A 17525-nucleotide genomic window follows, 5' to 3' on the forward strand; every position below is an offset into this window, starting at 1 on the left:
TTTTTTTTTTTCCCATTTTGATTTTTTTCGTTTTTCATTTTCATCACTTACTATTTCTTACCTGTTCATTGTTACTATTTTTATTGCTTACCAGTTTTTTACCTCTTCATATTTGCTCCTTTCCAATAGCATTTAGCTAGGTAAAACTTTCTGAAACTACCTCTCCCCCACCCCCCAATTTGTACCATCATTAATCCCCGCTTTGAAATAATAAAATCATGCATGTCCATCCTTATGTACACTGGTACCCATTCGATGATACATACCTGCACCTGTACCTGTATCTGTGTTGGTGTCTATGTCTTTACACGATTCTTTGTTACAACAGATTCATTTGCTACTCGTATGCAGATCCTTTACCTCTGCTTCGATTGCAAATAATTTGTAGGCAAATTTTCACAATGATGTGTTTCATACTTCTTTTTATTATGGAAATTAACTATGAAGTACTTTACTTTATCTTCATATGAACGTGTAGTAATCATGTCAATTTTTTTTTTTTTTTTTTTTTTTTTTTTCCTTAAAAATTTTAAATGTACATATAGATAGAAAATTGTTATGTCTTCACATTTGTTTTCATGACGTCACTAGCAAAACGATAGACAAGTTAGTTTTTTTTTTTTTTTTTTTTTTTTTCATAAAAAATATCCATATGGAAACATCCGTAAAAGATACTTGCTGTTATTGCTTCGGTAGAACAGATGGGATAGCATACTACCACATTATGTGGAAATCATATAAGATGTGTAGCAAATGTAAAATTAATTTGAAATCCTGTATCTCATGTGAAAGAAAAATAAAAGAAAATAATATATCATCTCGTACTTATTCTTCTTGTTGTGAATCACAATACGATAATTTATGTGAAATATGTAGCGCATTACCCATTGTCTGTTGTGATAAAAAATTAGGGAATTTGATACCTCATATTTTACAGATTTTGGATTATCACATAGGTATTAAAATTCCTCCAAATTTTGTTACCTATCAAAATATTTACACGTTCAATAAGGAGAAATACAATGATGCAAATCATCTCTGCACCTTTGAATATGACCATATTGGGTATGTGCAAAAAGATGTACAACGTGAAATCTCACAAATGGAAGAGGAGAACATCCTGAAGAAGCCAAATGACAAGGAGAGTAGTGAGGTGAAGAACCCTAAATTGGAATGGAATAAAAAAAACAAAGCCATCAAAAGATTCCTAAGCAGGTTCAGCCGTTCCAAGTATTATAACCATAGACAAATAAAAAAAAAAAAAGAAAAAAAAAAAAAAAAAAAATATAATTCTGAGACAGATTTCGCTGAAGAGATAGAAGAAGTCTACATCAGTGGAGGGAGAAATATGGTGAACATTCCATCCCATCAGCAAAATGTAAATTTCGAAAAATGCAAATTAGTAGAAGAGAAGAATAAGGGGGAAAGTCCTACTATCCAAAGAACAAATGAGAGCGATGGAACTTTTCCTACTTCGAAAATGACAATTTCTACAGCTGAATTAGTACCAGTTGTGAAAAATGATCAATCTGCTGAAACAAGCAAGAAAAGTTTGGAATCAGAAAAATATGAACTAAAGAAGAAAAAAATTTCCAAAAAATTAAATTTGCATAAATGGGAAACTTCTACCACTCTCTTGGGGTATTTCAAATTGTTGAGTAGCAGGATAAGAAAAAAAACGAAGTATAGGAGAACCATAAGTTCTCTTCAAGTGGAGAATCATGTGAAAGTGGACCATTCTCTTCTGGAAAATTTGGGCGATGAGATAAATTCGACCACAGTGATGAAGCGTGAGACGGGGAGTAATGAGGTAAGTGATGAGGTGAGTGACTCGAAAAGTAGACTGAAACGAAGATCGAAAGGAAGATCGAAAGGAAGGTCGAAAGGGAGGTCGAAAGGGAGGTCGAAAGGAAGGTCGAAAGGGAGGTCGAAAGGAAGGTCGAAAGGATGGTCGAAAGGATGGTCGAAAGGATGGTCGAAAGGTGGGCCCGAACTCAGACCGGAGCTCAAACCGAAACGTGGAGAGAAGGATGAAAGGAAGAGTATGAAACAAATAGTAAATCGCATTGCCACTAACCTCTCGACTCGTATTGCTGCCAGAACTGCCTCTAGGGTTGCGGCCAGGATCAGTACTCCAAACAGTGGGGAAAGTTATGACATGCAGGTTGTGCTATCGTTTTTAAATCAAGAGAATGAAGAGGAAATATTTAAAAGGTTGATAAACAATAAACTGAAGTCTACCGATATTATATACCTGAAAAATAAATTCAGAGGAAATTCGAAAGAAGAAATAAATATTGTCGCGTCATGTAACTGTGTGACCGTTTCTCAAAAAAAATTGCTCCTTTTACATGAACAAAATAAAAAGAAAAAAAATTATAAATATAAAAATTTAAAGTTAAACGAGCTTATTCCTCGAAATAATGAACATATAAAACTTGTCGATCATTTGTCTTTAACGAATTCGTTGCCAGAAATATCATTTTCTTTTTATATTTCCCACGAGTTAATGCATGCATACTTATGGATTTCAAAATTTCAGAAATCAATATATTTTGAAAAAATACAAAGAATTGCAAAAAAATTACACCATAATTCTTTTGAGGCCGAATATACAAGCGGTTCTAATAAATTCCACAAAAGTTTAGCTTTCTATCTATCACCAGAGTTGGAGGAGGCTATATGTATTTTTGTGTCAGTTCAATATATCCAACATGTAAGAAAATATTATGAACACCAATATGAATATGTGCGTGAACGTGAGCTCATTGATTACTATATTAGAACATGTGACTGTGGGGAATCTCCAATATACGGAAAAAACTACAGGGAATTAAAAAATAGTATGAACAATTATGCCATAGCGGATATTCTATGTATTATTACTGATATATATCACACACACATTTACCCAGTTATAACACTACGCCTATTGCGTGCCGTTCTTTCCATTCTCAATTTTGCACATTCGTGAGATTTCTCACCTGTTCTCTCCCTTTACATAATAGAGGATATTCTTCTCTTTTTTTTTTTTTTGCTGAACATTTTTTTTTCTCATCCTTAGATAAAAAAAAAAAACTCAAGCATACACATAAACATTCAACATAGATAATTTTTTATACCCTCTGTGTTCAGTTGCCATTTCAACTGCGTGGACAAATGTTAAACTTTTTAACATGCAAAAAAAAAAAAAAAAAAAAAAAAAAAAAAAAAAAAAATTAAAATGTTTCTTTTTTTTTTCAAATTTTAAAACAAAATTTTTTTACATGCTTTTTTTTTTTTTTTTTAAAAAAAACCCAAAAACACAAGTATACACAAAAACATACAAAAAAAATATTTTTTTATCCCCTCTTTTTTCAGTTGCCATTTCAACTGCGTGGAAAAATTTTAAACTTTTTAACATGAAAAAAAAAAAAAAAAAAAAAAAAAAAAAAAAAAAACACTTGAAGGATTCCTTGTTTCTTCACAATTTCAAACCAAATGTGTATACATGCTTTATTTTTTTTTTGTCAAATAAACCCTACGTATAAAAGGAACACGGTGCAAACGTGTGTGATATCTGTTTGTGTAGAAAACTACACTTAAATTTGCATGTTAAAAAAAAAAGACGAAAAAAAAAATGCAGAGAATTATTTTGGTTATTTCTGTCTACTTTGTTTATTCTGTCTATTATGTTTATATTGTCTATTTTGTTTCATACAAGTTCAAATAAGATTACAAAAAAATTATTAAAAAATGTGGCGTTGTGGGCATTTACAAGTACAAGCACATGTAAATATACATATAGACACGCACACAAATATGAAGTAAATACGCAAGCAAATATATATATAAATACACATACATGCACGTACGCTGAAATATACGTGCGAAATGCATGGATCATATACGTGCAGGAGGAATTTTTCTTCTCTGGAATTTCAAAAGACATAAGTAGGGAAGGAGTGCTAATTAAGAAGATAAACAAGAGTGGGTAATCAAAAAGGATAGTGACAGAAAAGCCACAGTTGTCAACTTGGACAACTAGAGGGGTATGAAAAACATTGAAACTTTTTAAAAAAAAAAAAAAAAAATGCACACACATTTCAGCCCAGCTAGCCAAGATTTTTTTTTTTTTTTTTTTTTTTGTTAATACTTCTTAATGTTTGCTAACACTTCTTAATGTTTGCTAACACTTCTTAATGTTTGCTAACACTTCTTAATGTTTGCTAACACTTCTTAATGTTTGCTAATACTTCTTAACGCTTGTTAATACTTGGCCATGATATACCTAGCCTTTACAAACGTGAACTTTTCACCGTTATATGTAAATTCGCAACTTTCATTCGAGAAGGGAGAAAATTTTATATAATCATTAACACGTATATCCATTGGAACTTTATTATTATTCGAATCGTAAATTCCATCTCCAACTGCTACAACCAGCCCATCAGTGGATTTATCGCTGTTCTTAGATTCAGGCATAATTATTAACGAATCGGAAGTTACATTTGTGTTCACTAATTTTATTAACACGCGGTCATAAATGGGGGTGACATTGTCTGGCTTTACCTCATCAGACATGTCATTAATTTTTGCTAGAATTTCTTCGTTCGATATTAGTAAGCATTCCTTGTCATTGTACTTTATCTACGAGAAGAAATCAATAGTGAACAAAACACATATATATGTGTACCTTAATGTGACGAACGATTTTTTTATAATATCCTCAATTGGTGAAATATTTTTATACAAAAATGTTTATTATTTTTCTTCTCATATGTTCTCATTCACCAGAATAATCATAACACTACTTCATTGCAAAAAGATTTACTTTGTTTCCATCACTTGGGTTAAAAATCACGACATCGCCAACATGGATGTCTATTGGCACTCTTTCGCTGAAATGGGGAAGGGTGGGGGGATATGTGGGCACAAAAAAAAAATGAAGTAAAACAAAATCAACAAAATAAAACAAAGTCAAGCAAAACCAAGCAAAACCAAGCAAAACCAAGCAAAACCAAGCAAAACCAAGCAAAATCAAGCAAAACCAAGCAAAACCAAGCAAAATCAAGCAAAATGGAATAAAAAATAATGAAAAATGTGCCAAGCTTATGATCATAATGTTATGAACACGTTAATAAGAAAAAAAAAAAAAAAAATGATATAATTATTCTGTATGATCATGTCTTTTTTGCATTTTTTTTTTTTTTTTTTTTTTTTTTTTTTTCTACGTGTTTCTTCTCACACATTATATGTAAATGAAGAAGAAAAAACGAAAAAAAAAAAAAAAAAAAGATCTATTTTATTTTATTTTATTTTTTTTGCGCTTTTATAGTATTCTATTTTTAAAATTTTCTTTATTTTTAAAAATTCAGCCTATACGCGCAGTAACAGTTTTGTTTAAAATGTTTACACAAATTGGGGTTACATGAAAATATAATACGCTATCCCCATGTTGCATAAATATTTCATTCTACACAATCATATTTTGTGACATATTTTCTTTTAGCGGGTTTGTACTACGAGTATTTTTTTTTCATATGGGATGATTTGTTTTATATCCTCTAATCAGTGCATATTCACAAACATGTTTCCTCTTCATTGTTCCTAATTTCTGGTTACTCGTTTTGGTGATGTATTTTTTACCCGTTTTTCATGTTGACTACTCCTGTGCCAACTCCTAGAACTTTTCCAATGTACTGGTTCTTTCGCATCTGTAGATGAAAAGTGGTAAAAGATATGATGGTGTATAGACAAATCAATAAAATGGCCATGTGGTAATGTTACTACGTGTCAAATGAATATGTTATTATGCAATTATACCGTGTCTCCAATGAAGACTCCAGATTCCGTGGTGTCATACGCTTCATCCTTTTGAATCAAAACAAATTCGTTAAGTGGTGTTAGGGGACCTCTTATTATTTTATTATCCAGTTTGTACTCTAAACAAAGGTTTTAAATTTTATAGGGAAAATAAATAGGGTTGATGAACTTCCGTTCGTCTTTAAAAATTGGGTACTAAGCGTACCGAGGAACATGCAAACACACGTTCGTATGTATTTGTACATATGTACATATATGTGCACACGATATATTGTGTACATTAAGCTTTTGGTAGGTCACGCACAAAAGGGGAAAAAATAACATGTAAGGAATAAATTTGCACCAATCGCTTTGCAAAAACGTTCAGGTAAAAAAAAAAAAAAAAATAATACATAAATAATAACGCATAAATAATAATACATAAATAATAATGCATAAATAATAATGCATAAATAATAATGCATAAATAATAATGCATAAATAATAATAAACAAACAATAATAAACAAACAGTAATTATATAATGTAGAAATATAATATGATAATATAGTGTAACAAAAAATGTAATTTGGTAAAAATCCCGAACCTGTTGCCCGCAGTCTTTGCGAGGAAGTTCGCTGTAGCTGTTTCGGATTACTCGTGACAAAATTCTGAAAAAATAGAAAAATAGAAAAGTAAAAAAAAATAGCAGAATGGCAAAATAACAAAGGGTTTGATTCAAATTTCGTTTATAACACCATTGGTGAAGTTACAAGGAGAATATTTTGACATTTATCTCCACATGAACAGTATCTTTTGCAAAACAATCGAAATAACAGAGGAGACAACATTTTGTCTAATGTGCAAATTTGGGAATGCACCATAGACTGAATCCCACAGTTTTGTTGATTTCCAATAAGAGAGGTAACTGTTCTGAGAGTTTTCTTTTTTTTTTTTTTTTTTTTTTTTGAACACGAACTTTTCATGTTCAATGAACTCTCTTAGACTCACCAAATTATTGCTTAACGAAATTCTTTTCGCTAAAATTGTTGATAGGGATAGAGAAACGAGGGATACAAATGCGTAGACTTTCATTTTGAAAGGTGTTTAAGTTGGATAAGCGTCCATATATGATGTGGTGCTGAGGAATTATTACATGTATGGGTGTACGTATGAATGTATGTATGTATTTATGCATGTATGTTTGCATGTATGTTAGCATGTATGTTTGCATGTATGTTAGCATGTATTTTTGCATGTATTTTTGCATGTATATATGCACGTATATATGCGTGCGGTGGGCAGGGGAAAAGGGAAACCTGTTTCTTTTTTTTCTTTTCTTTTTTTCCTTTTGTGGTATCCCAGTAATGCTAGTGAATGCAACTCAAACTCAGAAATGTGAAATGGCTACTTACTGCAAATTACAATATTTTTTATTTTTCTTTATTTTTTCTTTAAGACCCCTTTCCCCATAAGCATTTTTAAAAACCTCTTATGTAAGCTCCTGTAACATGTAAAAAGAAAAAAAGTAGCTTATAAATCACACGCAGGTGTAAAAAAAAAAAAAAAAAAAAAGAGAGAGAGAATAACGCAAAAAGAGATGTTCACCTGTGTGCTTATTTTATGGTTCGTAAAAAAAAATATATTGCACATGGACTTTTGTGAGATACATGAAATGAAACTTTTTTTTTTCTTTCGAATTTTTTTTTTTTATGACATCATATAGGTGGGGAATCCACAAAAGGGGACAAGTGTTGCTACAGTTAGTGTGCTGCTGTATTACGGTGGAAGAAAAACAAAAAAAAGTGACAAAAAAGTGACAAAAAGGTGACAAAAAGGTGACAAAAAAGGAAATAGCAATGATGGAAGCAGAGGTAAAATAATGGTGAAGTATATAGATGATACAAAGGATGGGATGAAAAAAAAAAAAAATAAAATAAAATAAAGAACCCCGTGGGAACCACATAAACTTGTATGCACCAAAAAAAAAAAAAAAAAAAAAAAAAAAAAAAAGTCATGTATTTATAACTTTAGCCATACATAACCTGTGGCATACACAAACCCCGTCATCACCACACTCACAATTCTGTAAAATTCACAATTCTGTAACATTCACAATTCTGTAAAATTCACAATTCTGTAACATTCACAATTCTGTAACATTCACAATTCTGTAACATTCACAATTCTGTAACATTCACAACTCTGTAACCATTCACAATTCTGTTGCGTGTGTGCCAGCTCCATGCCCTATAACCTCTCAAGGTTGTACAAGAGATTTTTTTCAAGTTTATTCATATTTCATGTTAAACGAAAAAATTTTAATTCATCTCCACTGCAGTGCTGAGGTAACTAGCATATATGCTTGGTATGCCATTTTATGAAAAAAAATGTAAAAAAAAAAAAAAATAATAATAATTGCACAAATGGGGAGAAGGAGTTAAATTATTCGTAGCAAATTAAGCATTCATTCAGTTGAACCAGATAAAAGTTGAGAGATGGAAAAAAAATAAAATAAAGTAAGCAAAATAAAGCAAAGCAAAATAAAGCAAAGCAAAATAAAGCAAAGCAAAATAAAGCAAAGCAAAATAAAGCAAAGCAAAATAAAGCAAAGCAAAATAAACAAAGCAAAATAAAAAAAAAAAAATCACTTCAAGAACTCCGCGAGCACACCGCGAACAAAGGGTAAATTATAACCCAACAACAGATTTGCAAAAAAAAAAAAATAATGTATAGGGACCTTCAATTTACTAAAGTAATCAACTATACAAGAATGTTTCTTCATTTTTCCGCGTGAGCAAAAAATTGTAAATGCTTCTTTTTTTTTTTGGGACATTTCTCAAAATTTTTTGCCACATTTTTGCATGCTTACAAAAATGTGTCTGTGGGTTGAGCATGGACACATACATAACTGAAATTCATGTGCAGATTTTACAAGTGTTTTCACATGAACATACATATCCGCTCGAAGATGACTCAGCAGCAAGGAACTTCTCTCGATTTTCCCTGCACACTCAGGCGTGGCATGTTTTACACTCAAGCAGGCATTTAATTTTTCTCATAAACAACACTAAGCGTGTTTTCATTTTTGCCTTACACCACCCCAATTTTGCATCACGTCATCTCAATTTTGTTTTACTGCACCCCATTTTTTTTTCACCTTTTCTGATGAAAGAAAAAAAAAAAAAAAGATAATAAAAAAAAAAAGGGAATTCAGAAAAGTTGGATTTATAGAAGCGAATGAAAAGAGGGAAAACATAGATGTACCCTTGTATATACCCTAGTGCGTACCCTAGTGCGTACCCTAGTGCGTACCCTAGTGTGTACCCTTGCATGTACCCTAGTGTGTACCTTTGTATGCATACATTTGCACCCGTTTGAACGCTTCCCTAGGAAAGACAGACATACTGCACACTCGATTAAAAAGAGTATATCAAACAAGTGGACATTTTTTATGCTGCTGTGTAGATTACCACGAGGAAGAAACAATAGTAGTGTGTGTAAAGTGAAGAGATACATAAGAGATAAGACACTGAGAGGAGAAAAAGTAAGAATAAGACACAAAGAGGAAGAAATAGGAAAACAGAATATTAAGAGAAGTGTACATTTATCTAAAAGAGAAATAATGACTATAAGAAAGAATAATAATGTTACATTTGAAGGAATAGCTGAAAATCCAAATATTGTAGAAGAAGAAGAAAAAATATTAACTTACTGGAAAAGTATTGATGCTTTTAATTTATCAAATAAATTAGCTGAAAAGAAAAAGCCATTTATATTTTATGATGGACCTCCTTTTGCTACAGGATTACCACACTATGGGCATTTACTAGCTGGGATTATAAAAGATTGTGTTACTAGATATCATTACCAATGTGGATATTCAGTAGAGAGAAAATTTGGATGGGATTGTCATGGATTACCAATTGAATATGAAATTGAAAAAGAAAATAATATCAACAAAAAAGAAGATATTTTAAAAATGGGTATAGATGTATATAATGAAAAGTGTAGAAGTATAGTTTTAAAATATTCAAACGAGTGGATTCATACAGTGGAACGTATAGGAAGATGGATTGATTTTAAGAATGATTACAAAACCATGGATACAACATTCATGGAAAGTGTCTGGTGGGTGTTTGGTCAACTTTATAAAAAAAATTACATATACAAATCTTTCAAAGTAATGCCATATTCTTGCAAATGTAACACTCCAATATCAAATTTTGAACTTAATTTAAATTATAAAGACACTCCAGATCCAAGTATAATAGTTAGTTTCACCATTCTATCCGATTTTCCCAATGTGGAAGATGAAGAAGAGAATCTATCATTTGATGAAGCAAAAAAAAAAAAAAAGATTTATGAAAAATTTGCTGCATTGTGTAGTGAAAAAAAACGTGAAGAAACAATGAACCAAACAGATGAACAAGAGGAAAGAGATTCCACAGACAATGTATCAAATAATAATAAAAATGAAATTTTAGCGTGGACTACAACACCTTGGACTCTTCCATCTAACTTGGCCCTATGTGTGAATGAGAACTTTATATATCTGAGAATGAAGCATATGAAATTGAATCGAGTGGTGATAGTGGGAGAATTTCGGCTTGAATGGATTTTAAAAGAGCTGAAATGGAATATAGAAGATTTGCAAATCCTCAACAGATTCAAGGGAAAATATTTGAAGAACTTAAAGTATGAACCTCTGTTTATCCATTTTTATGAAAAATACAACTTCAAAGAACGTGCATATAAAATTTTAGTAGACGATTTTGTAACAGATGATGCAGGTACAGGAATAGTACATTGTGCTCCAACATATGGAGAAGATGATTTTCGAGTATGTCAAAAGAATGGAATTTGTGATCCTGAGAATTCTATTTTTATTGATCCAATAGATGCAAATGGATATTTTACTAGCCAAATTAAAGAAGTTGAAAATATGTACATAAAAGATGCAGATAATGTGATAAAAAAATATTTAAAAAACAAAAATGCATTACTAAGCAATAATACAATAGTACATTCATATCCATTCTGTTGGAGAAGTGACACCCCATTGATATACAGAGCAATTCCAGCATGGTTTGTTAGGGTACATAATTCCACAACAGAATTAGTAAAAAATAATGAATCGACCTATTGGATTCCGCATCATATCAAAGAAAAAAAATTTCATAATTGGATCAAGGATGCAAAGGATTGGTGTATAAGTAGAAATAGATATTGGGGAACCCCTATACCTATATGGACAGATGAAAAAATGGAATCAATCATATGTGTAGAAAGTATAGAACATTTAAAAAAACTGTCTGGGGTAGAAAATATAAAAGATTTACATAGACATTTTATTGATGATATTGAAATTGATAATCCAAAAGGAAAGGAATATCCAAAATTAAAAAGGATTGCAGAAGTATTTGATTGTTGGTTTGAAAGTGGTTCGATGCCATATGCAAAAGTACATTATCCGTTCAGTACAGAAGAGGAAGATTTTGAAAAAATATTTCCAGCTGATTTTATAGCAGAAGGGTTAGATCAAACCAGAGGTTGGTTTTATACACTACTAGTGATTAGTTCTTTATTATTTAATAAGGCCCCTTTTAAAAATTTAATTTGTAATGGTCTTGTACTTGCTTCAGATGGAAAAAAAATGAGTAAAAGATTAAAAAATTATCCTGATCCAATGTACATATTAAATAAATATGGTGCTGATAGTTTGAGATTATATTTAATAAACTCAGTTGCAGTTCGTGCAGAAAATTTAAAATTTCAAGAAAAAGGTGTAAATGAAATTGTCAAAAGTTTTATTCTTCCATACTATCATAGCTTTCGATTTTTTACACAAGAAGTTCTTAGATTCGAAACTATGAATAATAAAAAATTCATTTTTGAAGAAAAATGGATTTATAATAATGAAAATATTATGGATAAGTGGATTTTTTCATGTATTCAAAATTTGACTAAAGTTGTTCATTTAGAAATGAAGGTCTACAAGTTGTATAATGTTCTTCCAAAACTTTTACAGTTCATTGAAAATTTAACAAATTGGTACATAAGACTTAATAGAGACCGAATGAGAGGAACCATGGGTGAAGAAAATGCCATGCAATCTCTCAGCACAACATATAAGACATTGTATTTGTTTACTATCCTTATGGCACCCTTTACTCCATACATTACTGAATATATTTATCAATTATTGAAGGGAGTAGCAATGGATTCTGTTACACAGCCTAGTAGTAGTAGTATTAGTGTTGAAGCTGAACCAGATGGAAATAGCGACAATGTTACAGTGAAACAAAATTTGGATTACAAAGGAGTAGTGGAAGAAGAACGAAATATGAGCGTGCACTTTCAATTTCTGCCACAAGTAGATGAAAATTACACAATCGATTATGAAATTATTGAACTGATCGAAAAAATGAAATCCATCATCTTGTTGGGAAGAATTCTAAGAGAAAGAAGGAAGGTGCCAATTAAAAAACCTCTTAGAAGTGTAAAAATTTTGCACCAAAATGTAGATTTCTTTACAAATTTTGAAAAAATATGGCATTATATAAAAGAAGAATTAAACGTATTACATATTGAATATTCAAATGACACGAGTTGCATAAACTTCACAGCAGTTCCAAATTATAAAAATCTTGGAATAAAATTAGGAGGAAATTTGAAAAATATACAAAACCATATAAAAAATATGGATTCACAATCTATTGAAAAATATAAAAAAGAAAACAAAATCATTTTAGATGGAATTCTCCTAGAGGGAGATGACATTATCATCCAAATGAAACCAACCCTGAAAGACAACAATACAGAAATTATTAGCAGCGAATCTGTAACTGTTCTTATGGATTTCACAGCAGATCAACAACTTGAAGACATGGCAAATGCTAGAGAACTATGTAATCATATTCAAAAAATGAGAAAAAATCTATCCCTAAATCAAAATTCCCCTGTACAAATGCATGTTTTCATTTCAGATCAACGTTTGAGAAACAGCATGCTTAGTGAGTTGCCATACATCCACAAATGTCTTCGTCGTCAACTTAACATCCTTACCTCCCATGACCATTATGAGAAGCTCGAGGGAAAGATGCACCAAGAGTGTATAAGTCTTGCTGGTAACAACGAGGTCAGCATTGTTTTTACAAAAAATTAGAAGGTCAGCGGGCGGACTCAAAAAAAGTAGCGCAAGTAGCAGAAGCAGCAGAAGTTGCAGAAGTTGCAGAAGCAGCAGAAGTTGCAGAAGTTGCAGAAGCAGCAGAAGTTGCAGAAGTTGCAGAAGCAGCAGAAGTTGCAGAAGCAGCAGAAGTTGCAGAAGTAGGAGTGCGTGGGAGTAGAGGTCTGTAAAAGTGTGAAAGATTTTGCCAAATCCCTAGATTGTAGTGATAATCGATTAGACGTGAGCCAAATCATCCAAAATGGAAAAGCAGCAAAGGAGGAGGGGTGGAGAATCAACTCGCGATATGTTTGAGGCGTGACCCAGATTGCATCGGTTCTTTGAGTCACACACACACACACACACACACACAAAATAAACTGATGGAGGGATAAAAAAAACCTCGAAGAATTCAGCACAAATGAGAGAATTTGCTTTTCTCTTCTCATCTTTTCGAATCCTTATATAATTCATCACCATGCATAAATGTTTATAGTTACGTACATGCAGAAGGGTACATATATATATATACGCAGTGCATCTTTTTACTTTGCATCCAACTTGTCATAACCATTGCATTGTTTTGTTTCATGCGAGCGTTTGATCCAAATCCAGATAGAACTTGAAAAAGTTCAACTTGAAAAAATTGAAACTTGAAAAAATTAAAACTTGAAAAAATTGAAACTTGAAAAAGTTCAACTTGAAAAAATTGAAACTTGAAAAAATTAAAACTTGAAAAAAGTTGAACTTCCAAGAATTAGAGCTTCAAAAAAGTTCAACTTCCAAAAATTTGAACCCCAATTTTTGTTCTCTTTTCCAAAGCAAACTCCCTTAAATGGAGCAAAGAGAAGCGGCTAATCTCCTCTGGCCATGAATTAAACAGGATGACGGGGTAAGTATAGTTTTACCCGAATTCAAAACGGACACATATATATATATATATATATATATATGTATGTATATATGTATGTATATATATATATATATATATGTATGTATATATATATATATATATATGTATGTATATATATATGTATCACCAATCAGAATGTAGGATGCAGAAAGAGTGCACTTTCTTAGAAATTCCATATTATGCATGTGTAGTGGGCACTGACATAATTCTTAAAAAAAATATTGCACCACAAAGACAACGTAAGCATGGTTGTGTTGGTTGTTCATCTGGGTTGGAGGTTCCCCTCTCCCCTATGGGTAAAATTTTATTAAAAAAAAAAAAAAAAAAAAAAATAATATAAAAGTAAAGCAGTGTAAAATGAAGCAACCTAGCAAAGCGCGTGAAATTCCGTGAAGATGGGGAGAAGTTGAGTACAGATTCCAGATAAACAAGTATGTATTGTGGGCATATAAATGTGGAAAGATTATGTGTATATTTTCATTTGGCAGGTGTGTGTAGGTAGGGAGTTCGGGGGAAGGGAAAGATATATCCCTAAATCATATCATGGTTTCTAAATCATATCATGGTTTCTAAATCATATCATGGTTTCTAAATCATATCATGGTTTCTAAATCATATCATGGTTTCTAAATCATATCATGGTTTCTAAATCATATCATGGTTTCTAAATCATATCATGGTTTCTAAATCATATCATCGTTTGGATTATGGATGACTTGTACTTGAAACTGTCTTCCATATTTGCATCTTCTATATTATTGAGCTTGAAGACCTTTTCAATAACACTTAATTCGATAGCAGTAGTATCCATGCCACAGAAGGCAGACCAATCATTAGCTACGAGACCTGCACCGATAAGATCACTACCTCTATTAACCGTACCTGTAATCAATGGAATTTGTAATAGTTCAGATAATTCTTCTATTTCTTGTGACGACGTCATAGCATGTAATAAGCCACCATTATTTGTAAAATAGGAATAAGTTCCAACTAGTAAATTTCCAGCTATAGATGTTCTAAATACTTCAATGTCTAATATATCTTGAATTATTTCTTCTGTTTCTTTATCTATGTCTGTATGTACTAATCCAACATAATCATTTGCAGTTATACAATTCCCAAGTGCTGATAAACGTTCTTCTACTCTTCTTATTTTTACATTTTCAGGTAATGCATTTCTTAAATGTAACAATTCTTGATCAGTACATATACTAGAAACAAGTAAACCTTTTCTATTTCCTACACACACTCTTCCTATAACTTTCGTCCCTCCAATTGTTGTATACACAAGAGGAATATGTTGTGATAACTCAGATTCAAATACACTTGAAAAATTTTCTGAACTTCCCAATGCTATCAAAGCATAAGAATTTGTTATTCTTGAAAATACACCAACCTCATTTGAATTTTCAAACTGTACCCGGATGGCCATTCTGCAGGCGTCTACTTTTTTTTTTCAGATTACACACTTTGGGTAGTGGGAAAACTTACTGCTCCAAAATTAATTGGGATAATTTTTTTTTTTTTTTTTTTCTCTCTTTACTTCTCAGCCTTTTCTGCTTTTTCCTTTAACTAGCGATTCTCTTTAGTCTAATTAACAGTGCGGTTTGTCTCTTCAACCACAGTTTTTTTTTTTTTTTTTCTCATATATAAATGTTTGAAATGTTTGAAGCGTTTGGCGCGTTTGAAAAGTTGGGGAAGGGGTGTGAGTGAGGGGAGGTTTTCAGAATTTTTCGAAAAAGAAAATGCTTGGTGCTGTACAGTAGGTTTTTAACTAATGAACAAATGGCCACGTTAAGAAGCTGCCACGTTAAGAAGCTGCCACGTTAAGATGCTACCAATTTAAAATGTCAACACATGCATAAGGTATCTTCTCGAGTGCATTTCTTACACGGATGTGTTATCTGTATAGGTTTTTTTTTTTTTTTTTTTTTTATTATAATTATTCACAAATTGTTCCTGTGGGTTCCAATTTGATTAACACTATAAGAAAGAGATAGAGAAGGAGTGAAAAAAAAAAAAAAATTTTTTTTAATATGCTCATTTTTAAGCTCTCAATAAGAAATTTCATCTCGTTCTAGAACATACATAATATGCAGGAGAGAAAAGAGAGCATGTGTTTTCTCCTCTTATGTATGCATGAGCATAAGAACAAAGTGCAAATTTTTATTGAGACGAATTGATGTATGTAAAATTGCTGGGATAAAATTCCAATGTGTAATACTGGGTCTCATCCCTCACGCCTTGCTTCTGATGTCTCACGTCTCGCTTCTGATGTCTCACCTGTCGTTTCTCCCTTTTTTACTAAAAGAAGGAAAAAGAATTGTATCGATCCCTAATACAAGTGATGACTTTTGCCTGTCATTTCATTTTTACTTCAAAGTAAAAATGAATTTGTTTCTCTCTGTTATGGTAACAAGTAAAATGGGCAGCGCATGAAAAGGAATATACACAAGTACGTGGTTGTTTAATTTAGAAGATGTCACTAGTGGCCACCCAGCATATACATACGGGTGCATATATGTACGGACGTATGTACCTACGTATACATATGTGTATGCATGTATGTATGACGATACATACAAGTTTTTTCTGTTGTCCGAGTGGAAGGACGAATGCGCGAAAGGAAAATAGGTACGATTGTGTATGTTCTACAAACGTTGGAGGGACGGAATGAAAAAAAAAAAAAAAAAAAAAAAAAAAAGGTACAAAAGTGTTGCTTCTTTTTTTTGACAATGGCCCAAATAAAATGGGGAAAAAATGGGGAAAAAAAAAAATGAATTGCCTGTTTGATTGGGCATTAATAAATAGTTTTTTTTTTTTTTTTTATTTTCCTACGTTATGTTATTTACCTTTTTTTTTTCTCTCTCAATCTACCTATCATCTATCTGTTTATTTTTTTTTTTTTTTTTTCTTTTTTGTGGTTAATACATTTTGGGACTTATATTTGTTTTACTTGCTGGCTTTTTTTTTTGGAGTATCTCTGTAGACCCGACAGATATATTTCCCTATCCACGTGTATCAGTAAATCGGGAAAAAAAGTTACGCAAAAAAGAAAGAAAAAAGAAAAATATGGGAAAAAAAAAAAAAAAAAAAAAAAAAAAAAAAAAAAAAAAAAAAAAAAAAAAAAAAAAAAAAAAAAAAAAAAAAAAAAAAAAACGTGGTAAAAAGTCTAGTTTCATATGGAGAAGTAACAAAGAATACATTTTAAATCTCTCTTCGTTTTTCTTATTCAACGGACAGTTGTTAGATGGATACATATGTATAGCATACATACCCCACTTGAAAGGGGGAGAGAAAAAAGGAAGAAAAAAAACAGTTACCTGCATAAGTGCGTGCACAAGTATGAATATATACCTACTCATACATTACATACATACATATACATACATATACATACATACATATACATACATACATATACATACATACATACATACATATATATATATATGGGGAGTCTCCCTTTTGTTGATTCATTTTTGTACCTCTTGACATTCCGCTTTTTCAATTTACAACCGTAAAATATATACCCTCCTCTTCCACCTCTTCTTCCCACTTTCATTTTGTTAAAAATTACAAAAAAAAAAAAAAAAAAAAAAAAAAAAAAAAAAAGGATTTCCAGAAGGGGAAGAGTGGAAAGAGAACTAAAAATCCAGAA

General features: G+C 31.4%; 4 protein-coding genes across 4 annotated transcripts; 2 read left to right on the plus strand and 2 right to left on the minus strand.

The window, feature by feature from the left end:
* Positions 1 to 652: 652 nt before the first annotated feature.
* On the plus strand, positions 653 to 2974 carry PGO_122340 (hypothetical protein, conserved; the record flags this gene model as incomplete). Its single annotated transcript, XM_028689025.1, has 1 exon — positions 653 to 2974. The coding sequence occupies one exon, from the start codon at positions 653 to 655 to the stop codon at positions 2972 to 2974; it is 2322 nt and encodes a 773-aa protein (XP_028544826.1).
* Positions 2975 to 4248: 1274 nt separating this feature from the next.
* Positions 4249 to 6878, minus strand: PGO_122350 (20 kDa chaperonin; the record flags this gene model as incomplete). The annotated part of the gene is made up of 6 exons (XM_028689026.1): positions 4249 to 4629; positions 4814 to 4880; positions 5629 to 5696; positions 5806 to 5924; positions 6391 to 6454; positions 6795 to 6878. 6 exons carry the CDS (start codon positions 6876 to 6878, stop codon positions 4249 to 4251), a joined length of 783 nt encoding a protein of 260 aa, XP_028544827.1.
* A 2530-nt stretch (positions 6879 to 9408) lies between these two features.
* On the plus strand, positions 9409 to 12951 carry PGO_122360 (isoleucine--tRNA ligase; the record flags this gene model as incomplete). The annotated part of the gene is made up of 1 exon (XM_028689027.1): positions 9409 to 12951. The coding sequence occupies one exon, from the start codon at positions 9409 to 9411 to the stop codon at positions 12949 to 12951; it is 3543 nt and encodes a 1180-aa protein (XP_028544828.1).
* Positions 12952 to 14552: 1601 nt separating this feature from the next.
* On the minus strand, positions 14553 to 15296 carry PGO_122370 (eukaryotic translation initiation factor 6; the record flags this gene model as incomplete). Its single annotated transcript, XM_028689028.1, has 1 exon — positions 14553 to 15296. The coding sequence occupies one exon, from the start codon at positions 15294 to 15296 to the stop codon at positions 14553 to 14555; it is 744 nt and encodes a 247-aa protein (XP_028544829.1).
* Positions 15297 to 17525: the final 2229 nt, after the last annotated feature.

This window comes from Plasmodium gonderi, assembly GCF_002157705.1.
Source record: "Plasmodium gonderi DNA, contig: Chr12, whole genome shotgun sequence".
Lineage (NCBI taxonomy): Eukaryota > Apicomplexa > Aconoidasida > Haemosporida > Plasmodiidae > Plasmodium > Plasmodium gonderi.